This window comes from Rhinopithecus bieti, unplaced genomic scaffold (assembly GCF_001698545.2).
Source record: "Rhinopithecus bieti isolate Rb0 unplaced genomic scaffold, ASM169854v2 scaffold_19459, whole genome shotgun sequence".
In the NCBI taxonomy this organism is placed as follows: domain Eukaryota; kingdom Metazoa; phylum Chordata; class Mammalia; order Primates; family Cercopithecidae; genus Rhinopithecus; species Rhinopithecus bieti.
In genome coordinates this window covers 1166565-1191476 of record NW_016809864.1, presented here as the reverse complement: position 1 = coordinate 1191476, position 24912 = coordinate 1166565, and the positions used below count along the sequence as shown (strand labels likewise).

Genomic DNA, 24912 nt, shown 5'->3' with positions numbered 1-24912 from the left:
TGAATCCGGTCGATAGGCCTACTTCTTTCGTTTCCCAAGCCAAAATAACTGTGTGTGTGTGTGTGTGTGTGTGTGTGTGTGTGTGTATTACCATCACAATGTCTCTATATAGAGTACACACAATTGTTACCAGAGGCCCCACTACTCCCTATTGCCTTCTGCCTGTACACATTTCACATCATTATGGCCCCTTTGGCATTTGGATTTGCCACCCTTCGCAGGTCCTTTCTAGCTCTGACCTGCTGGAAAGATAATGGCTTGGGAGGGATGGGTGACTGGGGCAGGGAGAAGCAGGATTCAATTCTGTCCTGTCCTGCAATGGAATTGAGGTGCACAGTAGGGTCTTTTTCTACAGAGGGTCTTGGAGGCGACTGGCCCTGGGTACCCAAACAGGCAGTTCCACACAGAGAAGCAGGAAGCACTAAAGTTGCAGCATCTGGGGTGTTGGGTGCACTTTCCCAGCTCTGCTGGCAGCTCAGATGGAAAGGTGATTAAGAGGTAAGCTGTCTGAGATCACACCTATAATTCCAGCACTTTGGGAGGCAGAGGAGGGAGGAAGACTTGAGGCCAGGAGTTTGAGACCAGCCTGGGCAACATAATGAAACCCCATCTCTTCAGAAATAAAAGATACAAAAATTAACTGGATATGGTGCAGTGCCCTTGTAGTCTCGGCTACTTGGGAGGCTGAGGCAGGACGATGGCTTGAGCTCAAGAGCTTGAGGCTGCAGTGAGCAATGATTGTACCACTGCACTCCAACCTGGGCAAGAGAGTGAGACCTTGTCTCATAAACGAACAGATGAATGAATGAATGAATGGTAAGCTCTCTGGGAACTGTGGGATGCAAAGAGCTGCTCCCCGCTGACACCTGCCTGCTGCTCCTTTTTGCCATCCCGATTCCAGTGCCCTTGGATGGATTTCCATTACAGCTCCCTGCCCTTTGGGTTTGAACCAACCAGCCTCTGGCAAACAAAGTAACTTCAGAGCAGGAAAGCTGAAAACAAAGCAAAACTGGCTCCAATCCCTAGCCAAAGGGCTTCTCAGCAGTTGGAGGCAGTTTAAAGAAAGAAGGACCCACTCGGTCATGGAAACGGCAGTGTTTGCAATAGCCTGGTGGCATGGAATTGACCCAGGGAGTCATGAGACCTGAGATACGGGCACTGCTCTGCTTCTGAGAGGCTGTGTGACTTTGGGCAAGCCCATTCCCCTCTCTGGTCCCCAGGGCCCTCATCTGTTAAATAAGAGGGTCACACAAGAGCAGTGGTTTTCAGATGAAATTTTACATGGATCCTAAATTCCTGAACAGGTAAAGAGACCGCTGTGGTTAAATAGGATCGCCAGAGGCTCCACTACTCCCTATTGCCTTCTGCCGGGACATATTTCACATCATTATGGCCTTTTTGGTTCTTGGGTTTGACACTGTGGCTTAGAGGCCCTTTTCAGGTCCCTTCTAGCTCTGACTTCTGGAAAGATGATGACTTGGAAGGGATGGGTGATTGGGGCAAGGAGAGGCAGGATTCAATTCTGTCCTTGAAACCTCTCTTGCCTAAAATAAGCTATACAGAGTACAGTTTAAAAACACAACTCAGCCTGGGCGTGGTGGCTCAAGCCTGTAATCCTAGGACTTTGGGAGGCTGAGGTGGATGCATCAGATCACTTGAGCCCAGGAGTCCGAGAGCAGCATGGTCATCATGGCAAAACCCCATCTCAATACAAAAAAACTAGCCGGGCGACGTGGCGGCGCCTGTAGTCCCAGCTACCCGGGAGGCTGAGGCAGGAGAATGGCGTGAACCCGGGAGGTGGAGCTTGCAATGAGCTGAGATCCGGCCATAGCACTCCAGCCTGGGTGACAGAGCGAGACTCCGTCTCAAAAAAAAAAAAAACAAAACAAACAAAACAAACAAAAAAAAACCCATCTCTACAAAAAATACAAAAATTATCTGGGCGTGGTTGTGTGCATCTGCAGTCCCAGCTACTCAGAAGGCTGAGGTGGGAGGATCACTTGAGCCTGAGCGTCGAGGCTGCAGTGAGCCGTGATTGTGCCACTGCACTCCAGCCTGGGAGACAGAGTAAGACCCTGTCTCAAAAATAAATAAACACATGAAACTCATTTTAAAAAATAAAAACACAACTCCACCAAGTGAAAGAAGCCAATCTGAAGAGGCTACATACTGTATGACTCCAGCCATTTATCTGAAAAAGGCAAAATAATGGAGATAAAAAGGTTGGGGGTTGCCCAGGGGTATGGGGGAGAGAGGGAGGGATAAATAGACAAAGCACGGGATTTGTAGGGCAGTGAAACAAGTCCGTGTGATACTGTAGTGTCATATACATGACATCGTATATCCGTCCAAACCCACAGAATCTACAACAAGAGTAAACCCTCATATAAACAAACCATGGACCTTGGGTAATAATGATGCATCAATGTGGGTTCATTGATTATAACAAATATATCAGTCTAGTGCTGAATGTTCATCATGGGGGAGGCTATGCCTGTATGGGGGCACAGGAGGTAGATGAGGGGTGTGAAGGTCTAGCTTCTTTGCTGTCTCAGCTTGAGTGCTCCCTATGGGATTGGCTAAGACCTCCGTTGTGACTGCATTGCACCTCAACTCCTACTGCTTCCCAACCCTGCTTTCTTCCCTTTTCCTTTGGGTGTTCCCTCCTGTGACTGTCCGCAGTAAACCTCCTGTATGCAAATCTCCATCTCCTACTTGGCTTTCCAGGCAATCTGACCTGAGACAACTTACTTCTATTTTTCCTCCAAGGAGGCCTGCAAATCCTACAGAACCCCACAAAAGACACCACAGATGGCCCCTCTGAAAGTCCAGGAAAGCCACCTATCTTCTCTGGGTCCCCATTGAGGACCTTGACCTCATAGCAACTTGGAAAATCTTAAAACTCAAATAAGCCATCATCTCCAGCTTGTGCGTTTGCCAGTGAAGGGTAAAGTTATTGCGGGTGAGGGACTTGGTGGTTCCAGGATAAGAATGAAGATGAGCTGTATGAGCTGCAGCCAAGAGACCTTCAGTCCCTGTCCAGAATGCAGGGTTGGGATAAGAGTTCCCTTCCCCACTTGCCTGGTCTGTCCCAGCTCCAGATGGCCTCTCCTCTGCGTGCCACTCCTAGCTGCAGTCAATGACCTGGAAAGGAGTCCAACAAGTTTTTCCTGGAAAGGAACCTGACCCTGGTGCTGGGGTAGGGGGTGGAGTGATGAGGATCTTGTGACTGCAGTTAGAAAAGCCAGGCCCCACACTCCAGTCCTGACCTATCCAGCTCACTTAACACAGTCCCCTCAGCACTCTGCTAGATGCTGCAGACCCCAAGATGATCCATGAGCCAGTCTTGCTTGCTGGGATCTGAGTAAGGAGTCCAGCCATTGGCAGCCTTGGCTGTGAATGAGAATTACCTGGGAAAGGTGTTAAAAACACAGCGTCCTGGGCCTCACCCCCAGTGGCTCTATTCAGGGAGTCTGCAGCTGGGCCCAGGAACCTGTATTTTCTTTCATTTTTTTTGAGACAGAGTTTCACTCTCGTTGCCCAGGCTGGAGTACAATAGTGTGATCTCGGCTCACCACAATCTCCACCTCCCAAGTTCAGGTGATTCTCCTGCCCCAGCCTCCTGAGTAGCTGGGATTACAGGCATGTGCCACCACGCCCGGCTAATTTTGTATTTTTAGGAGAGACAGGGTTTCGCCATGTTGCCCAGGCTGGTCTCAAACTCCTGACCTCAGGTGATCCGCTGGCCTCGGCCTCCCACAGTGCTGGGATTATAGGTGTGAGCCACCGTGCCTGGCCTGGAATCTGTATTTTCAAAGATTTATTTTTATTAATTTATGTATTTTTTTTCTAAGAAAAGATCTTGCTCTGTTGCCCAGGATCGTCTCGAACTCCTGGTCTCAAGTCATCATCCTGCCTTGACCTCCCAAGGTGCTAGAATTACAAGCATGAGCCACTACACTGGGCCCCTTTCTTAATTCTTACATCTTTCCTTCCTGAAGTCTCTCAGCTGCCCTCTGCTGCCATGCCCTTGGTCTAGTAGTCACCAGACCCTCAGCCTAGATTTTACAGTAGCTTCCAGGTCTTTCCGCTCATGTGGTTTCCCAAACTGCAGGCATTCGTCTTCCATCTTTACAATTTTTTGGGTCATATTGACATATCACCTGTTGTACAATTTACCTCAGTATTTTCCTTAAATTAACTTTTTAAAAAAACTTAAATAGACCAATTTTAAAAGACAGCTTTCTAGAGTTGAAAGCAGGGAGTCAGACAGATATTTGTCCACCCGTGTACCTAGCAACATTATTCACAATAGTCAATAGGTAGGAACAACCCACCTGTCTATCAATCAACAAATGAATGGATGAACAAAATATGGGATGTCCACATATTAGAATACTATTCCGCCATAGAAAGGAATTACACGTGTCATGACAAGGATGAACCTGGAAGACATTATGCTAAGTGAAAGAAGCCAGGCACAAAAAGACAAATATTGTGTAATTCTATTTATAGGAGGTGGCCCAAAACATACAGACAGGAAGTTGGAGTTACCACGAACTGGGTGGAAGGAGCAGTGGGGAGTTATTGCTTATTGGGTAGAGTTTCAGTTTGGGAGGATGAAAAAGTTCTGGAGAAGGATGATAGTGGGGGTTGCACAACAGTTGGAAATATTTAATGCCACTGAATTGTACATTTGAAAGCGGTTAAAATGGTAAATTTTATGTTATATGTATTTTGCCATGATTTTACAAAAAGAAAACTTTTTTTTCCCACGTATAAATGGAGAAGCAAAACCAAACCAACAGTATCACTTGTGGTTGAAAAAGAAACAATGTTACTAAAATAATATCAACTTCTCTACCACTTTGTTAAAAGAAATCTTAGCAAGCATTAGGGCACTTTCAAAGATCAGGGAAAATCAAGAGACTTTGTCCTTGATGCAAGAAGGATTGAAGGAATCTGAAAAATATCTATGTCCTTCCTATGAGAATCGGTGGTAACTAATGCCTCTTTCTGAACTGTCTTTTGATTGTGTGTGTCTTGGTCTTTGGAAACCTCCCATCTGCCTATGCTTTCCTCTCTGATTTTTTTTTTTTTTTTCTGAGACAGTCTTGCTCTGTTGCCCAGGCTGAAGTGCAGTAGTACAGTCTCTGCTCTCAGGTAACCTCCACCTCTCAGGTAACCTCCGCCTCTCGGGTTCAAGCGATTCTCATGCCTCAGCCTCCCAAGTAGTTGAGATTACAGGCGTGCACCACCCTGCCCGGCTAAAACACAAAAAGGCTTTTTAGTAGAGATGGGGTTTCTCTATGTTGCCCATGCTGGTCTTGAACTCCTGGCCTCAAGCAATCCACCCGCCTCGGCCTCCCAAAGTTCTGGGATTACAGGTGTGAGCCACTGCACCCGGCCCCTCTCTGATCTTTCTAAACAATTCCTTTAGAATCTATAATAATTATTCCCAATGCATGAATATTCTTTGGTGGTTTTCCAAAGTGCTTTATCTGTGCACATCAGACATCATCAAGCAAGCTCTCATGTTTTATCCATTTTACAGATGAACCTCAGAGAGGGGAAGTCACTTGTCAGGGTGACTCAAGGCGAATCAAGGCTAAGTCCAGAAGCTTCCTACCTCCCTCCAGCCACTTCCCTGATTGCCCTTGAGTGTCCTTGATTAATTTTCTGATTCTGCTCTTCTCAAGGTATCTGAGGCTGGGTCTTAGGACATGAAACCAAGCCATCAGACAGACTGGGTATCAACAGGTTTCTCTCTGACTGCCTGGGACCCGCCCTGCATTTGTGGAGGTTCACATCTGCTTGCTGCACTGGACTGGGCTCTCAGTAGACCAAGGTTCAAATCCTGCCTCTGCAAACTGCTTGCTATGTGGTGTTAAGCAAAACAAAACAAAACAAAACACCTCCTGGGACTTCTTTTCTGATAGAGGGTTTGTAACAGGGAGAGAGTAAAGAGATGAGACCACATTAGCGCCTCCCAGTGTCTCCGCCCTGGGAACTTTTGCACCACAAGCGAACATTGGAGTCACCTGGGATAGATGGTTTAACCTGCACGGTCTCAGCCTCACCCCAGGCCTAGCCAACGGGGCCTGGGGGTGAGCCCAGGAACTTGCATCCTAAACAGGTTGACCATCCCAGGTGATGTTCATGTGTGGGAAGGCTGGGATTCCCAGCTCAGTCATCTCTGAAGACCCTGCCTCCAAACGTTCTGAGGTTGTTGGAGACCAGGTCATTACCTAAGGCAGCGGGGGGTTTGCAAGGTGATCATTTGTTAGAGTCAAGTTCCTCTGGCTCCTCTTTCTCCAACAGGAAGAAGTACCAGTTTCCTTAACCTCACTCCGGAGAAGTATTTATTTATTTTTTCTTTGGAGTGGGGAGCAGAGACTGAAGACTTCCTGCCAAAGTTAGAAACTTCAGGCTGCGACTGGGGAGGGAGCCACGCCTTGAACTTCTAGGCTTTTGCTGTTTTTCCTGTGCCACCAGGGTGGAGAGGGGCTGTGGGACTCAGGAGGACCACGGCTTTTAAGAGTTCCAGACAAAGCTAAGCATGGTGGCTCCGATTCCTGTTTTCCTGGACCCTAAGAAGACCTAATTTCTCACTCCCACCCCGGCATTCGTATGCTGGCTTTCCGAGGCCCTTTAGCCTCTCTCCTTAGAGGGTGTGACTCAGGACCCCAAAGCGAGATACAGAAATGAGAGATCAAGAGATCGGTTCAGTCCGGGAGACCCCTCCTCCACCCCTCCCAACAACACACACCTTCGCCAAGATGTTCAACGAGAGTTGAGGACTTCTCTCATCCTCAGGTTAAAGGTTTGGCTCCCTGCTGCCTCCCTGCACAGGGGCCCCCGCCTGGAAAGCCCAATACCCAAGATTCCAGAGTTAGAGCAGGAATATGACCCAACAGAGAAAGCGAAGCTCAGAGAAGGGCTGCCCTGGTCCAAGGTCTGGCGTACAAGAAGGGCGCGTGTTTCCCTCTGCGCGCAGGTGCGCACCTCTGCAGGATCCCGGGCGCACGGAGTCGGCCAAGGGTGGCCTGGGGCGTGTGTCTGCTGCGCGCTCCCCGTCTGCGCTCCAGCTTCTCTGCAGAAGCTGCCGCCAGGCTTTCCTGCCACCCGCCCACGGCCCTGGAGCTCCGGGCACAGCAAGCCAAGCCCCGGGTTCCCAGCTCCCGGTCCCGCGCAGAGTCGTTCCAGGGATGCGGGAAACGAGGTGTTTCCCAGGTCTACATTCTGCACATTCCATCCCCATTCCTCCCAGACTTACTGTGTAACCTTGAGCTAGTAGCTATCAGTCTCGGAGCCTCGATTCTCAGCCCGACCTTAGCGGCTGCAGAGGAGACTTTGGTCAGCTATCGCTGTTCCCCGGGCTCCCGCACGCGCTGCTGGTGGCCTCTCCCTCCCGCCAGCTCTGGGGCCGCCGCTAGTCTGTGGCAGCTCGCTGCTGGTGGCCTCTCCCTCCCGCCAGCTCTGGGGCCGCGGCGAGTCTGTGGCAGCTCGTCTCCTTATCATCTTACCTCCCCGCCTCCCCGCAGTTCTTTTCCCTTTCACTTTCTTTCTCCATCACTAGACGCTGGCCAGGCTGTGGAGCAACCAGGCACCTACTGTGGCCACCACGTGCTTTAACAGAAGTGGCATCCCAACTGCCTGGGCCCTTCAAGAGGTCCCTACCTCCAGTCGGCTCCTCACAGTGGCCAGCTCCACTTCGGGGAAAGTCCCAGGCCCAGAGCCGGGAGCCAGGAGCTAGGGAGCCACTTGGGCAAGTGATCTGCAAGCCATGACTTGCAGAGAGCTCGTCCCCACCCCTTGGTGGCTCTCTGTTTCTCTCCAAGTCAGTCCAACCGTGAAAGTGGCAAACCACCTCCCAGGGCACATGGAGGAGTGAACTGAGCTATTCACTCCTCTGATGCTGGCCCTAGGGAGGAAGACAAAATCTCTCAGGGCCTTCCATGGATGGAAAACCTGTGTCCCCATGACCACACCCCCAGCGGTGGCAAGAGTCCTGCCCTTCATTTTCAGAGGTCTTGGATTCCTGCTGGGTCCTCCAGGGCATGAGACCGTGAGGTGGTCACTTTCCCTTTTCAGGCCTGTATTTCCTCATCTGGAATTGAGGGAGGGGGCAAAGTCACCTCTGACTTCTCCCCCTCAAACACTTTCCCCTAGCGACTTACAGCTGCACCCAGCAACACCGGCAGACGTGTCATCAGTCTCTGGGTTCAGAGCAAACCATACATTTCAGGGGAGTCTGAGAAAAGGGGTACCTTTTCTCTGTTTCTCTGGAATGGCAGGACCAGCTGAGACCGCACTCTAAATTAAGATGCTTTCCCGGCCCTTTTACCTTGGGGCTCTAACAGGTAGGACCCAGCAGGGTGTGGAGCCAGGCAACGCATGGTGTAGGAATCTCAGCCAGGCAGTAGCTCCTGGAGTCTGGCAGCCCCTCCTCGTGCCCTCAGCTTCCCCAAAGATGCCTTCGGATGCCCAGCTCAGAAGCACACAGCCTCATCACTAGCCAGTCAGTAGTCGGGAGCCCACCAAGCTAAGCCAACATGCAAAGAAACAAGTGAGGGACCGTCAAAAAACTCTCCCTGCAAGGTGGCTCCAAGCCGTCAGATTTCTGTTTCTGAACACCCTCTAATTTTCCCACACTCCCTTAAACAAACTCCTTTAACCATCCAACGACAGCAATGCCAATAAAATTGAGCTCCTATGATGATATTCAGTTCCTACAAACTACTGGGCAGTGTGCTAGGTCCCTCGTCATTACCCTATCATACGGGCTTTCCCACAGGTCCATTTTACACTTCAGGAAAAGTGACTCAGAGAATATAAACAACTTCTTCAGGGGCACACCCTTCCCAGCCAATGGTGGAGCTGCCATGCTGCCTTCAGAGCCAGTGCTAGGCGTCTGCGCTGTGTTCTTCCCACCATCTGTCCCCTTGTCCCCTGCCCCTTTTCTAACAACACCGTTTTAAAACTGGGGGAATGGGCCGGGCGCGGTGGCTCAAGCCTGTAATCCCAGCACTTTGGGAGGCCGAGACGGGCGGATCACGAGGTCAGGAGATTGAGACCATCCTGGCTAACACGGTGAAACCCCGTCTCTACTAAAATACAAAAAACTAGCCGGGCGAGGTGGCGGGCACCTGTAGTCCCAGCTACTTGGGAGGCTGAGGCAGGAGAATGGCATGAACCTGGGAGGCAGAGATTGCAGTGAGCTGAGATCTGGCCACCGCACTCTAGCCTGGGCGACAGAGCGAGACTCCGTCTCAGAAAAAAACAAAAACAAAACAAAAAAAACAAACAAACAAAAAAAAAAAACTGGGGGAATGGCAGCATCCACCAGCTCTCACCAGCTGCCAAGGGCTCAACAGCTACACCTCAAGGCTGACTCCAATTTTGGTTTCCCTGCTTCTCTGGGGATGGAGTAGAGTCTGGCAGAGGTCCCGTCTTGCAGAAGCACTGCTCAGTATTTACCCAAAAGAATGAGAAAGGATCTTGCTGTGGGCAGAGCCAGGCCAGCATGCTGAGAGTTAATGACACACTGCCTGAAAGTCTGACTTCTAGAACCTTTCGGTGCTGATACAGGATTCACAGTCCAGACACCTGGCTGACCTGAAGTTTCCCTCCAGTGGAAGAAAACAGACAAGTCTTTCACATCTTCCAATGGCGTGCCCCAGCAGGACACAGACTCATGTTCTCATCCTCATCCCCGCCCCCAATTCGGAATGGTTTCTCTGTTTATCTGGAATGGCAGGACCAGCTGAGACCGCACTCTAAATTAAGATGTTTTCCCAGCCCTTTTACCTTGGGGCTCTGACAGGTAGGACCCAGCCGGGTGTGGAGCCAGGCAACGCATGGTGTAGGAATTCCAGCCAGGCAGCAGCTCCTGGAGTCTGGCAGCCCCTCCTCGTGCCCTCAGCTTCCCCAAAGATGCCTTCGGATGCCCAGCTCAGAGGCACACAGCCTCATCACTAGCCTCATCACTAGCCAGTCACCAGTTGGGAGCCCGCCAAGCTAAGCCAACATGCAAAGAAACAAGTGAGGGACCGTCAAAAAACTCTCCCTGCAAGGTGGCCCCAAGCAGTCAGATTTCTGTTTCTGAACACTCTCTAATTTTCCCACGCTCCCTTAAGCCCTCCCCACGCCTCTGAAATTAATTTCAATTCCTTATTGTGGATTGCATTTGGTGAAGACAGAAAGTCGCACAGAAAGTCTGTTGGGGGAATCTTCAACACTCTGACATTCAGAAATGATGATCACAATGGAACCACGCTGGTGCCAGCTGCCAATATCTGCCATCCTCTGCAGGATGGGGCCAGTATCATAGCTGCCCCAAATGCCTCAAGACAAACTGAGAGCCTCTGTTGGGGACTTCTTAGATGCCGTTTCCTCTCTACCATGCCCACCCCCACACGAAATTGCCCTGAATTTCCCTGGAGATCATAAGTGGCCCACCTGTCATTTTCATCCCTAGATATTGGACTAAAACATAAATTATACCTAAAAGAGTTTTGACCCAAATATAGTACCCTTGTAACCAGATGGTTTGGGATGACCCACCGATGTGATGCTAAATAATACTGACTCCCACAGGGAAAAAGTTAGTGTCTTTTCCAGTCTCTGCCCATCCTCCTGATGGCATCAAGGAGGATGTCTCAGTTTGGTACTAACACGTCTTTAACACCCTCTTCTAATGTATGATCACTTCATTTTATAGAAAGCAGCTCTCTAGCCTCAGAGCCTTCTACAGTCAACAGTATCTTGCTAGAATCTAACATCACTCTGCTTTCTTGTTTAATGGTTACCTCCTGTTTTTGCCATTTTTTTCCTTTATAATGGAATGTAAAGTTTTATTTGAAAATAAAGTAGATGCCTGGGCCAGGTGGCTCATACCTGTAATTCCAACATTTTGGGAGGCCAAAGCAGGAGGATTGCTTGAAGCCAGGAGTTGGAGGCCAGCCTGGGCAACAGAGTGAGACCCTGTGTCTACAAATTATCATTATTATTATTATTATTATTATTTTTTAGACAGAGTTTCACTCTTGTTGCCAGGCTGGAGTCCAATGGCATGATCTTGGCTCACTGCAACCTCTGCCTCCCGGGTTCAAGTGATTCTCCTGCCTCAACCTCCTGATTAGCTGGGATTACAGGCACTTGCCACTATATCCAGCTAACTTTTCCACAAATATTTTTTTAAAAAATTAGCCAGGTATGATGGTGCACACCTGTAGTCCCAGCTACTCTGGAGGCTGAGGTGGGAGGATCGAGTGTGCCCAGGAGTTCGAGCCTGCAGTGAGCTATGATCATGCCACACACTCCAGCCTGGGCAACAGAATGAGATCCTGTCTCTCTTAAAGAAAAGAAAAGAAAGGTGAATAAAAAAGGTGAGTGGTTAAAAAAAATACCCTGTCATAAATAATAGTAAGGTGTTATGCAGAAAACACAAAAATGAGGAAGGTGGTACTGAAATGAAGGTTTGGAAGCAAAGACTAGCGTGCCTCATGCATTTTTGCTGAAAGAGCACTGCACGGGGAACTTACTAGCAGGTGTGTGACCTTGGCCTCTTTACTTCCTCTCTGTGGTCCTCAATTTCCCCACGTGTGAAATGAGGGTGATGCCCTTCTTTGTAAGGTGATTACTTTGAAGGCTTCACTGTTTTCAGAAGCCCTGGGGTGAGGAAGGGGGTGGAAATTGCTGGATAAATAAGAAGTGCTAAGAGTCAATTTGAAACAGCCTTGCTTGGTGGGGCTAACAAACGGACATGGTGAATGTCAGAAATTCTAAGAAGGGCCAGGCGCAGTGGCTCATGCCTGTAATCCACTTTGGGAGGCTGAGGCGGGCAGATCATTTGAGGTCAGGAGTTCAAGACCAGCCTGGCCAACATGGCAAAACCCTGTCTCTACTAAAAGTACAAAAATTAGCCTGGGCGTGATGGTGCGTGTGCTACTCGGGAGACTGAAGGACGAGAATCACATGAACCCAGGAGGCGGAGGTTGCAGTGAGCTTAGATTGTGCCACTGCACTCAAGCCTGGGTGACAGAGAGAGACTCAGTTTCAAAAAAGAAAGAAAGAAAGAAGGAAGGAAGGAAGGAAGGAAGGAAGGAAGGAAGGGAGAGAGAGAGAGAAAGAAAGAGAGAAAGAAAGAAATTCTAAGAAGTCCCATTATCCTATGACCTGGTGCCACGGGAGAGGCACCTCTGACTGCTCAGCCATCTTGAGGTTCCATATGGGGGTCCCTTTCTGTTCTCAGAGACAGCTGGCTCTGATGTCCCCCCATCCCGCCCTCAGACCGATGACCAGGGCAGCTTTAAAACTTAGAATGGGCCAGCCACGACTACCAACGCTCACCTGGATGACTGCAGCTGCCTGGTATATCTTCCCCGTACCAGAGGTTCATTTAGTACCACCTTCCTCATCGACATCTTCCTTGACTCCTCCAGACCCAGGTCTTTTCCACCTGAACCTGACGATGCCTGTGTCAGTGTAGGTCTCTGAGCAGAGCAAGTGACACCCGTCAATCCATGTGTTTGGCTGATGGCAGAGGATGCACTTTGGCACCCGGAGGCACCACGGTAGAGAGGCTAGAGATGAGTAGCAGTGGTACCCAGCCAGGAGCTGAGCTGAATTTCAGCAGAGGCAGATGAGGGTTCGGGGATAGAGAGGGAGCGGGCAGGATGGCTCAGAGGTAGAATGACAACCTCTGGCACTGAGTGAATGGGGGTAAAGAGCAGGAGGAGGAGGGAAGCCCACCACAGGCTTCTTCTCTGTTGAAACACCTGCCTCCTTGCTGCTGCCTCTTAAAGACTCCTGCAGGCTGGACGCGGCGACTCACACCTGTAATCTCAGCACTTTAGGAGACTGAGGTGGATGGATCACTTGAGGTCAGGAATTCGAAACCAGCCTGGCCAACATGGTGAAACCCTGTCTCTACTAAAAATAGAAAAATTATCCAGGAGTCGTGGTTCATGCCTGTAATCCCAGCTACTCAGGAGACCGTGGCAGGAGAATTGCTTGAACCCAGGAGGTGGAGGTTGCAGTGAGCTGAGATCACACCATTGCACTCCAGCCTGGGCAACAGAGTGAGACTCCATCTCAAACAACATCATCATCAACAACAACAACAACAACAACAACAACAAACTCTTGCAGAGGTGATGAGGATTCCCCGAGCCCAGGTCTGCTTGGGACAAAGTCAGTTCTGTCCTGAGAGGAGACCCCTGTCAGGAGAGGTGCTGCTGAAGCCAGTCTTGCCCTAAGGATCTGAATTTATTTGTCTTGAGTCAGAATCTAGCATGGCAGCAACCACTAGAACCCATACTGGGGTCCCCTGCCAAGTCCCAGGGAGAGATGGGGAGAAACTTGGTCTTCCAAGTAAAGAACAGTGTTCTGGAAAAATTGCCGGTGCTTGCTGCAGTCTCCCAAAACAGATTCTGCTCAATCCTACCTTTGCACCTTCGTTCCCTGCAAGCCAAGGGAGAATGCTGGGAGCTTGCTCCCTTCCAGCGCTGCTCTCCTGCCTTCTCCCTTTTGGCCTATATTTTAGCCATCCTGCAAAGATCGAGTTCCCAACTTCATTGCGCCTCCAGCTAACTATAATTTTTTCCTTTGCTGGGTTTTACAAAACTTGCTGCAACATTGTTTGGCAATAAAACTTCGACTTTCAAGTTCATAAGCATCATCCCTGCTACCTCTGATTAGATCATAAATCTGTTAATGCCTAGGGCCAGGTCTTTAATTTTCTATGCTCACCCCAATGCCTACACAGAACTGAGCATTTGAAAGACACATCATCGGGCTGGGTGCACACTGCACTTTGGGAGGCTAAGGCAGGCATGTCGCTTGAGCCCAGAAGTTTGAGACCAGCCATGCGCAACACAGCGAGACCTCATCTCTACAACAAATAAAAAAATTAGCCTGGCAGAGTGGTGCATGCCTGTAGTCCCAGCTACTTGGGAGGCTGACATGGGAGGATGACTTGAGCCCAGAAGGTTGAGGCTGTAGCGAGCTTTGATTGCACCGCTGTGCTCCAGCCTTGGCGACAGAGCAAGACCCTGTCTCAAAAAATAAAATAAAATAGGCTGGGCGCGGTGGCTAACGCCTGTAATCCCAGCACTTTGGGAGGCCGAGGTGGGCGGATCACGAGGTCAGGAGATCGAGACCATCCTGGCTAACACGGTGAAACCCCATCTCCACTAAAAATACAAAAAATTAGCCAGGCGTGGTGGCGGTTGCCTGTAGTCCTGGCTACTTTGGGAGGCTGAGGCAGGAGAATGGCATAAACCCGGGAGGCAGAGCTTGCAGTGAGCTGAGATCACGCCACTGCACTCCAGCCTGGGCAACAGAGCCAGACTCCCTCTCGAAAAAAATAAAAAATAAAAATAAAAATAACAAAATAAAAGACACACTATTCCAAGACCATCTGAAGGAATGAATGGAGTTTTAGATTTGAATGATCAAGGTAGCCTCCAGTTCCAAATGGATGAAGATTGCTCCCCTACTAGATTGAAAGTGCTTCTTCATCTCATGCTTTTTGGTGAAAGAGCACTGGATGGGGAGTCCACCAGAATTTCTAGCAGGTGCTAAATAAATGATTCAGGAGAAGGAAAGAAAGGAGGCAAGAAAGGGAGGAAAAGAGATCAGTGAACAGGGAGATAGGTGAGTAGAATACAACTGCTATGTATCCAAATTAGGGAGGAACATGGGAGAGCACATGAGAACCTGGACCTACTGATGGATTGTTGTATAGGGGGCTTAGTTGGTAGGAAGGCAGGGAAATACTTTGGCATGTAAATATATGGGAAATACATGGGTGATTAGGTAGCTAGAGAAATTGATTAACTGATAAGTAGACATGAGTAAATAAGTATGTAAGTATGTAGATAGTAGATATAAATAGATAAATTGAGAAGTAGATTACCATCGTAAGACAGGGCAAGAGGCTGGGCACAGTGGCTCATGCCTGTAATCCCAGCATTTTGGGAAACTGAGATGGGTGGATTGCTTGAGGTCAGGAGTTTCAGACCGGCCTGGCCAACATGATGAAACCCTGTCTCTACTAAAAATACATAAATCAGCTGGACATGGTGGCAGGTGCCTGTGATCCTAGCTATTCGGGAGGCTGAGGCAGGAGAATTGCTTGAATCTGGGAGGCAGAGGTTACAATAAGCTAAGATCATGCCACTGCACTCCATCCTGGGCTACAAAGCAAGACTCTGTCCCCCAGCCAAAATAAAATAAAATAAAATAAAAAAAAAGACAAGGTGAGAATAAAGATAATAACAATAATAAAAAGAAATAGATATGAGAAGGTAAGTAGACAGATCAGGAAAGTTGGAGGGCAGGCAGGTAGGTGCATGGGAAAGTAGACAGTAAGGAACACAGGTGAACTGTTCAAGGTCATAGCAACACAGAACAGAAACCGTCCCTGGTTGGAGAAGTGCCAGGCTTGGGGGCAAGCTGTGTTTGGAACAGTCTGGCCTGGGAAAACCCATGGGGAAATGCCAGCTTCCGGATGCAGGTGTGTCTCCTTCTGTGGTTCCTGGGGTAGAGGGCCAGAGAAGCAGTCCAAGGCGAAAGGCTTGAGTTAGTTCCTCACCAACACATCCCCCTCCCTGAGGCAAAGGAGGTTCCCAGGATCAGAACAGGAGCTGGTTCTCAGGAAAGGAAGCCCAGAAGGAGGGAGGGCACAGCCTCTATCCTCTCTGGTGTGTCACAGCTCTGGTTTCTCACATCCAAAGGATCAGATGGGGAAGGAAGCTGGAGGAAGGGAGCTTAGCGATTTGTGGAGTGTTCCTGCCTTTCCAATAAATCAATCAACTTCCTAGAGGGAGGCTTTGTTCTATTATACCTAGAACTGAGACCTCATGGGCAAAAATACCACACAATGAAAACAGAACAACAAAAACAACCAACAAAGTAGAGTCAAAGGAATCAATAAAATATAAGACCCTGGCAGGGGTGCCCTACAGCCTCTGAGAAAGTGTGCAAAATGGGCCCCTTCATGCTGCGCCTTCCATGGTCAAACCTAAGGCCAGCTGAGGCTGCCCCCACTTAGAGTCATCTTTCCACCATTCACGTTGGGCTTGTGGTTGCCTCAGACGCCAGCCTCGGGGCTGAGTCAGAACCAGCTTCCTCTTGCAGGAAATGCATGGGTCTTACACTGAATGATGTCCCTGAGCCCTTAGATCAGTGACTCTGAATGCTATTACCATCTCCACTTTATAGATGGGGAAACTGAGGTGGGGTGCCCAGGAAGTGCTCAGAGTCATACCTCTTGGAATTGGGAAGGCAGGACAGGCACTCAGGCTGTCTGAGGACATGGCCCATGTGCTAATTCAATGCCTCAACCCAAGGACAGGGGCCACATTGATTCAGTTCTCAAATATGCACAGTACCCAAGCACTCAGCACTGCGTTTTGCACAGAGTAGGTGTCTAGATATTGTTTGGGGCCCCCAGTGAGACTGCAGTAATTATATTTCTCGGTGCTTCAAACCCCTGCTTTATCTTCTTCATGTTCAATTCTCATTGCTGTTATCCTCCTTATAGTGGTCTGATGTTTATACAGTGCGACCTAATGTCAAGCACTGCCTTGGAAGGTTTCTACCTACCATCTCATTTAACCCTCACTAGAGCCCTGGGAGATTCGTATCATTGCTCCCATCTCAGAGATGAAGAAACTGAGATTCCGAGTGGTCTAGTCATGTGGCCAAGGTCACATGGTGCGTAAAGAGCAGAGGATGGCCTCAGACCCAAAGCTGTCCAGCTGTCCAGCCTCCAGCCTGGTTCTTTTTCCATCATCACCCAACCTAGCTCCTCCTTCTTTGGCTTCTGACAGGTGTTGTCCCAATGTTGTCACCCACTGTTGACCAGGGACTGCCTGAATGTTTGCTTTAACTTCCTATTGAGGCACCTGAGTTCCTCCAGGGCAAGGACCTTGACTCTTGGGACTCACTGGAGCTTTCCTGGGGCTGGATGCACAGAGGTTGCTCTGTGTAGCATAGAGCGAAACCCCTAAGCTCCCATCTCCAGAACTGGGCTTTCTGCACAATTGCAACTAAGGCACTGCAATATCTGAAGGTGCCTTCTGAATCATCAATTTCACTTTGAAGATTGCCGACCTATTTGGGGTAGATTTACCGTAGCCCCTTGGGTTGTTTAGGAGAGGAAGCCAAAACAGTACTTTTTTTGCAGAAAGTACAGCAATTGGCCAGGACTCGTGAGACCCCATAGTCTCCCTCTTCAGAACATGACCAGAGGCAAATCACTTAACTTCTCTGTGCCTCAGTTTACTCGTTAGTAAAGGAGGAATAATAGTATTACATGAACTATCCATTCATCCATCCACCCACCCATCCACCCACTCATCCACTCAATAGTCAACAAATATATATTGCATACCTACCGTGTGCTCAGGCCCTGTGCTAGGTATTTGGGACATATTGTGATCAAAACATAGATCCATGTCCACGTGGAGTTTATTTTCCAGTGAGAGGGTCAAACAATAAACAACACACACACAATACAAAAGTAAGATATACAGAAGGGGGGGGGGGTGCCAGGCGCAGTGGCTCATGCCTGTAATCCCAGTACTTTGTGGGGTGGACAAATCACTTGAGGTCAGGAGTTCAAGACCAGCCTGGCCAACGTGGTGAAACACTGTCTCTAAAAATACAAAAATTAGCCTGGCGTAGTGGCTTACACCTGTAATCCCAGCTATTTGGGAAGCTAAGGCATGAGAACTGCTTGAACCCAGGAGGTGGAGGTTGCAGTGAGCTGAGATCTCACCTCTGCACTCCAGCCTGGGTGATAGAGTGAGACTCTATAAAAAAAAAAAAAAAGTGGGGAAAAAAAATCAATCTGGGGAGGGGGCTCAGAGTGTGGAGGGAGGAGTTGCAATTCTAAATGGTTTGGTCAGGGCAGGCCTCGTTGATAAGGTGCAAAGAGTAGAAGGAATTTAGGAGGTTGACCAAGAGAATGCTCGGAGAAGAGTGCTCCAGGCAGAGGGAATGGCATGTGCAAAGGTTCTGAGGCAGACAGTGTGCTGAGCATGTCCGAGGAACAGCAAGGGTGCCAATGTGGCTGGAGTAGATGAACGAGGTAGACAGGAGTAGGGGATGACAGCAGGGAGGTGATGAGGTGGGAAATTGTCCAGATTGTGGGCCGTTGTCCAGATTTAGCTTTTTCTCTGAGTGATGTGGTAGCCAGTGGAGCGTTTAGCACAGCAGAGGGCCAAGGTCGTTATAGAGTGGTTCAGAGGGAGGGTCACAAAATCCCCACATGGATGATTTCCTTTTCTGAACCCCCATAAAAATGAGTCAGTGCCCTTTGTTTACAAACCGTGCAATTCTCTTGCCCTGTCCTCTTTCTTCCCCTCTGAGAGCTGTCCAGCAGCCAGCACACCTCCCCATTGTAGAGGGTCAGGCCTGGCGGCCCTGCAGGGAAGCTGGCTGGAGGGCAGAAAGAGAAAGCAGGAAAAAAGCAGTTTGCCCTATACCCCTCCCAGCTCCCCCAAGACCACACTGGGCCCTGAGTGCAGTTCCACTTTCTGGAGTCACGTGAGATCAGAAATAAAAATATTACCTCCCGAGGGAGGAAACAGTTAAATAACAGGAACCAGCGCTCTCGGAAGGAGGGGGTGGGAGGGGCTGGAGTGTCCGGCAGTAGCCTGTGAAGGCACATGTGGCTGGGGCGGGAGGGGCCGCAGCCAGGGAGAGAGGAAGGTTCTGGCTTCTCCCCCATTTGGCATCTGTGCCGCCATCGAGACCACACTGGCTGTCTGAACCCCTGTTGAGAAGCCAAGGGAGAATGTTTGGGTGGTAAAGATGCCCCTTGCCTAGCTGTCTGTTAGGAGGAAGAGAATGAAAGATGAGACCAAGAGACGATGGAAACCACTTGGGTGAGAATTTGACCACAAAAAGAGCCAACCCCGTAGAAATGTAGGCCTTGGCAGGAAAGTTGGTAAAGAGCATTGATCTGGTGCCCAAGATAAGGCCGCCAAAACATATTTGATGCCCTGAAGGTTAAGTTGAAAATCAAAGCTTGTCTGTCTTCAAATCTAGTCTTCACCACTTCCCACCTGGGGGACCTGGGCAAGTTGTGTCACCACTGGGCAGAGTCTCTCTGCTTCTTTAAGTGCTAAATACGGATGAGGATCAAAGGGTTCAAGGTCAAGGGAGAAGTAAGTAAGAGGGTTCTAGATTGGGGTTAGGAAGTTTCTGGCACACTAAATACTCAATAAATGTCAATCACTGTTATTCTCTCAAGACTTGCGTTTCAGAAGGAGATAGAACAAACATCATCTTTAGAAAGTTATGACCAGGTCGGATGCGGTGGCTCACGCCTGTAAGCCCAGCACTTTGGGAGGCCAAGGCGGGAGGATCACTTGAGCTCAGGGGTTTGCGAGCAGCCTGGTCAACACAGTGAGACCTCATGTCTCCAAAAAATAATTTTTAAAAAGTATCCAGGCATAGTGGTGCCTGCCTGTGGTCCCAGCTAGTTGGGAGGCTGAGGTGGGAGGATCACTTCAGCACCGCAAGTTGAGGCTGCAGTGAGCTGTGATCGTGCCACTACACTGCAGCCTGGGCAACCAAACAGACTCTGTCTCAAAAAAAAGAAAGTTGTGACATTGCAATGAAGGGAGGACTTCTTTGTAACTGGGTAGGAGACGCAAAAAGTTGGAGGAGCCAAGAATATGAGTGGACAGAGTACGGTGCAGGCTTGTCTTTCCGGTTTAAGATGATTGTGTCACCAATGCTCTTAAAAATAAGGCATTCATTCTGTCTCCCTCTAAGCCAGTTCTTATTCTCTGTTTCTCATCTTTCTTTCCCCCACCTTCTCCCTTTTTCTTTTCCTCCGTCAGCCTCCCCTTTCCTTCCTCTCCCTCCCTTTTCTCCCTGTCTCTGCCTGTCTATCTGTCTCTTTCTGTCTGTCTTTCTCTCCCTTCCTTTCTTGCTCTCCCTTTGTCTCTCGGTTTCTGTCGCTGTGTGTCACACAGACACACACATGCACACATAAGCAAATGCATGCAAACTCACACATGCTCACGCACACACATACACACAAGGTGAGCTCTGCTTTCAGCTCTTTCTCTGGCTCCTCCTTTCTCTGCACCCCATTTCTCTATTTTTTTTTAGATGGACTCTCCCTCTGTTGCCGAGACTGGAGTGCAGTAGCACAATCTTGCCTCATTGCAACCTCTGCCTTCCGAGTTCAAGCAATTCTCCTGCCTCAGCCTCCTGAGTAGCTGGGACTACAGGCACCCACCAGGATGTCTGACTGATTTTTGTATTTTTTAGTAGAGACAGGGTTTTGCCATGTTGGCCAGGCTAATGTTGAACTGATCTCAGGTGATCCACTTGCCTTGGCCTCCCAAAGTGCTGGGATTATAGGCATGAGCCACTGCTCCCTGCCCCATTTCTCTCTTTTTGACTCACACTGATTGTGCCTGCATCCATCTTCCCCACTAGACTGCGGGCCCCTTGAAGGCAGGAGCTGATCTGTCCATCCATGCCCCATTAATGTTGATGTATCATCAGGGCTCAGTGAGTGAACCCAAGCAGGCATCTGGCTGCAGGCCCCTGGGACGGTTCCTTCCAGCAGAGTGGGAAGCACACCGTGCGCTCCAGCACACCCAGCAACAGAGACAGTGCTCCACGCTTTCACTGCTCCTGCCAGCTCACCATACACCAGTCTGCCTTCCCGTTGACTTCCCTTTCAGAGAGGAGGGAAAACCCTTGAGCTGCCTACAGTCTGTCATTGCTCTTTGATTAAAAGTGATGCCAACTTACCATCATGGTCACTGTGGCTGGGGCCCCTCTCGGCTGCTGGGGGCTGCAGCCCACTCCGAGCCCACCCCAGGAGGGCCAAGTCCAGGTCTCCTTTCTCTAGAAGGGTCAAAGAGATCTTCCTGGCCAGAGCGTCACTATCAGGCTCATGGAGCAGGGTGCAGTGGTATTCCCTGGAGAGGAGCTCCTCCTTCAGCAGGTTGTCCAAGAGTGCCTGCACCTGGCCGGGCTGATGGCTGGAGAGCAGTATTCGCACCTGAGTCAGGATGGCCTGGAAGTTGTTCATGGCAGCCCTTGGAGTCAGGGCAGCTGCCCTGGCCAGTGCCTGGGATCTCCGCTCACCCGGCGTGCAGCATCCAAAACATGAAGTGAAAACCAGGACGAGGGAACCTCTGCGATTTATTACAGTTTATTTCTACTTAGGAAGATTTCCTCTTTTGCGTTGTAGGCTGGGGTTCCTGATGAACGGATGGATATTGGCTTTTGGGTTGATTCAGACTCCACAGATATTCTCTGGGTCCTACCCAGGTGCATGTGCCACAGAAGCCCACAGTCTTCTGTTGGAGCCAATCTCTTATTTCTAAGAGGAAGGCAACATGCCTCCGTAGAGGACCTATAGGGTAATAGGTCTTTACAGATGTTTTATCATAGCAAGAAGGCATTGTGGTATAGAGGTTAAGCAAATAGGCTTGGAGTTAATCTGCCTATGTTCAAGTCCCAGATCTGCTCCTTGACTATTATGTGACTTTGGTTTTTTTTTTTTTTGGGCAGGGTCTTCCTCTGTTGCCCAGGCTGGTGTGCAGTGGCATGATCATAGCTCACTGCAGCCTCAAGTTCCCAGGCTCAAACGAACCTCCCATCTCTGTCTCCCGAGTAGCTGGGACTACAGACTCACACCATCATGCCCCGCTAATTTTTTATTTTTTATTTTTTATTTTTAGCAGAGACAGGGTCTCACTGTTTCCTAAGCTGGTCTTGAATTCCTGGGCTCAAGTGATCCTCTTGCCTCAGCCTCCCAAAGTGCTGGGATTACAGGTGTGAGCCACCAGCCTGCCTTACTTAGCATTTTTAGTCTCTGTTTGTTAACACTACTTACATTATAGGGTGGTTAGGAAGATTAAATGAGATAACATAAATAGAGTCCCTAGTGCATTATCTACAACATGATAATAATACAATAAATACAAGCCATCATTATCATTATTAGTGATTAATCATGCAAACTACTATCACCTTGAGTTTAACCTCACAAAACCTCAGTCTCCTCATCTGCAAAATTTCCCACTAAAAGCAATCCAAGCTCATATGCATTTAAGGGGCTTAACACTGGACCTAGTAAGCACTTAACGAACACTGACTGTTTGTTAAGACTATCCCCAACTTACTAATGCACAAAACTGAGGGTTTGCATAGAAGCCAGTCTGGTTTATGATTCTAAAAATCCCCAACCCAGTTTTAAAGAACCCATAGGCGAGTGTTCTCCTGCCCATTCTGTAACATGCCGTGACTTTGTTTCCTTCCAGACTCAGGACTACCATCTCTCAGATGGGGCCATTTGCATTATTCACTTAAATGAGACAAAGGATTTCCATTTCCAATATGGCTGACCAGCTCCCATATGATCACTACCACAGGTAACAACTATAAACTCTGGGAAGAATATAAAAAACAACTATCTGAAGGCACTGGAGAGTGACAGGCCAGGCAGATACCGGAAGGGAGTCAGCACATGGAAAATGAGAATATCACCAGTGAATTTCCTAGTTCATGAGTTTAGTCTGAAGGCAAATTTCAATCAGTGTTGTGTAGGGCAGTTAAGACTCTTATTTAAAAAAGAAAAAAAAAAAAAGGCTGGGCATGGTGGTTCACACCTATAATCCCAGGACTTTGGGAGGCCGAGGAGGGAGGATTGTTTGGGACTAGGGGTTTGAGACCAGCCTGGGTAACATGGAGAAACCCCATCTCTGCTAAAATTACAAGAGTTAACTGGGTGTGGTGGCTCATGCCTGTGGTCCCAGCTACTTGGAAGGCTGAGGTGGGAGGATCACTTGAGCCTGGAGAGGTTGAGGTTGCAGTGGGCTATGATAGTGCCACTGTGCTTTAGCCTGGGCCACAGGGTGAGACTCTATCTCAAAAAAAAAAGGAAAGGTTTACTGCCCTTTACAATCAGAGGATAAAATTTGGGGCAAAAATAGCTACTGGAAAGTAGAAATCCCAGACAGAGAGGGAGAAAAGAGTAGCCCCAAATTCTGTGTATAACTGCCCAAATATCTGGCTGGCCTCTGGACTATGTATGTATTCATAGGTTAGACTCCAAGCAGCTCAGCTAAGGCTGAGCTAAATTTTGAGCTGCAATGGGTGTAGGGGTAGGAGATTTTGCATTTGATTCCAGCCAAGTTATATCCCTACTGAAATAAAATCCAAAAATATTAACGCTGTTCAGATTATAACAGAATCCAGGGTGTTTATGACATATCCCTAATGTCTGTGTTCAATACAGTATTACTTGATATAGGCCAGGTGCAGTGGCTCATGCCTGTAATCCCAGCACTTTGGGAGGCCAAGGCAGGTGGATCACAAGGTCAGGAGTTCAGGACCAGCCTGGCCAACATGGTGAAACCCTGTCTCTACTAAAAATACAGAAATTAACTGGGGATGGTTGCGGGCACTTATAATCTCAGTTACTCAGGAGGCGGAGACAGAGAATTGCTTGAACCCAGGAGGCAGAGGTTGCAGTGAGCCGATATCGAGAGCCACTGTACTCTAGCCTAGGTGACAGAGCAAGACTGTCTCAAAAAAATAAATAAATAAAAACAAAATTACTTGACATATAAAGAAACAGGAAACAAGTAACATTTTCAAGAGAAAAAGATAATCAATGAAAACTGGCCTCAAGATGATGCTGATGTTGAAATTAGCAGATAATGATTTTTAAAGCTATGATTATAACCATGGAGGAAAAAGACATCAAAGATGTAAAGGAAAATATGCTCATCAAAATGAAAAGATAGGAAATTTTAGCATAAAAATAGAAACCATAAGAAATAGAATCTATTAAAAAAACCAAATGGAAATTTTCAAAGTGAAGAATACAACGTATGAAGTTTTAAAAGTCACTGGGTGGAATTAACAGCAAAATAGATATGAAATAAGAAAAAGAATTTTAAAATGGTACAATAGAAGTTATTCAATTTGAAGAACAGAGAGAAAATAATTTTTTAAATGAGCTTCAAGTATTTGTGGCATAATCTCAGAAGGTTCAACTTATACATATATAAAGTCACAGAAAGGGGAGAGAGGATGAGACAGAAAAGGTATTTAAAGAAATAATAGCTAATGTGTTCTCAATAAAGATGCTTCTAATGAAGTAACTCAGGAATGGAAAAGGAAACATCATATGTTCTCACTTACACATGGGAGCTAAACTATGAGGATGCAAAGGCATAAGAATGATATAATGGACTTTGGGGTCTAGGGGGAAGGGTTGGGTGGGTGAGGGATAAAAGATTACACACTGGGTACAGTGTACACTGCTTAGGTGGTGGGTGCACCAAAATCTCAGAAGTCACCACTAAGGAAGTTTTCCATGTAATTAAAAACCACGTGTTCCCCCCAAAACTATTGAAATTTTAAAAAGTAGAAAATGGGGACAAAAGATGTGACTATGGAAGACTAGTCAAAGAGATACAATGTTACTGGCTTTGGAGATGAAAGAAGGAAGTCACAAGCCAAGGTATGTGGGTAGCTTCTAGAAGCTTGAAAAACCATGGAAATAGCTTCTCTCCTGCAATCTTCAGAAGAGAATCAAATCACCTTGATTTTAGCCCATTGAGGCCCACATAAGACTTATACAGGCCAGGCGCGGTGGCTCAAGCCTGTAATCCCAGCACTTTGGGAGGCTGAGACGGGCGGATCACGAGGTCAGGAGATCGAGACCATCCTGGCTAACACGGTGAAACCCCGTCTCTACTAAAAAATACAAAAAAACTAGCCAGGCGAGGTGGTGGGCGCCTGTAGTCCCAGCTACTGGGGAGGCTGAGGCAGGAGAATGGCGTGAACCCAGGAGACGGAGCTTGCAGTGAGCCAAGATCCGGCCACTGCACTCCAGCCTGGGCAACACAG

At 48.4% G+C, this 24912-nt stretch overlaps 1 protein-coding gene across 1 annotated transcript in view; it reads right to left on the bottom strand.

Moving 5' to 3' along the window:
• Positions 1–21160, bottom strand: part of CIITA (class II major histocompatibility complex transactivator) — a 60560-nt gene extending 39400 nt beyond the window's left edge. The window contains 1 exon segment of the mRNA XM_017890664.1: positions 20794–21160. Coding sequence (XP_017746153.1) covers positions 20794–21076 — 283 coding nt within the window. The 5' untranslated portion in view covers positions 21077–21160.
• Positions 21161–24912: the final 3752 nt, after the last annotated feature.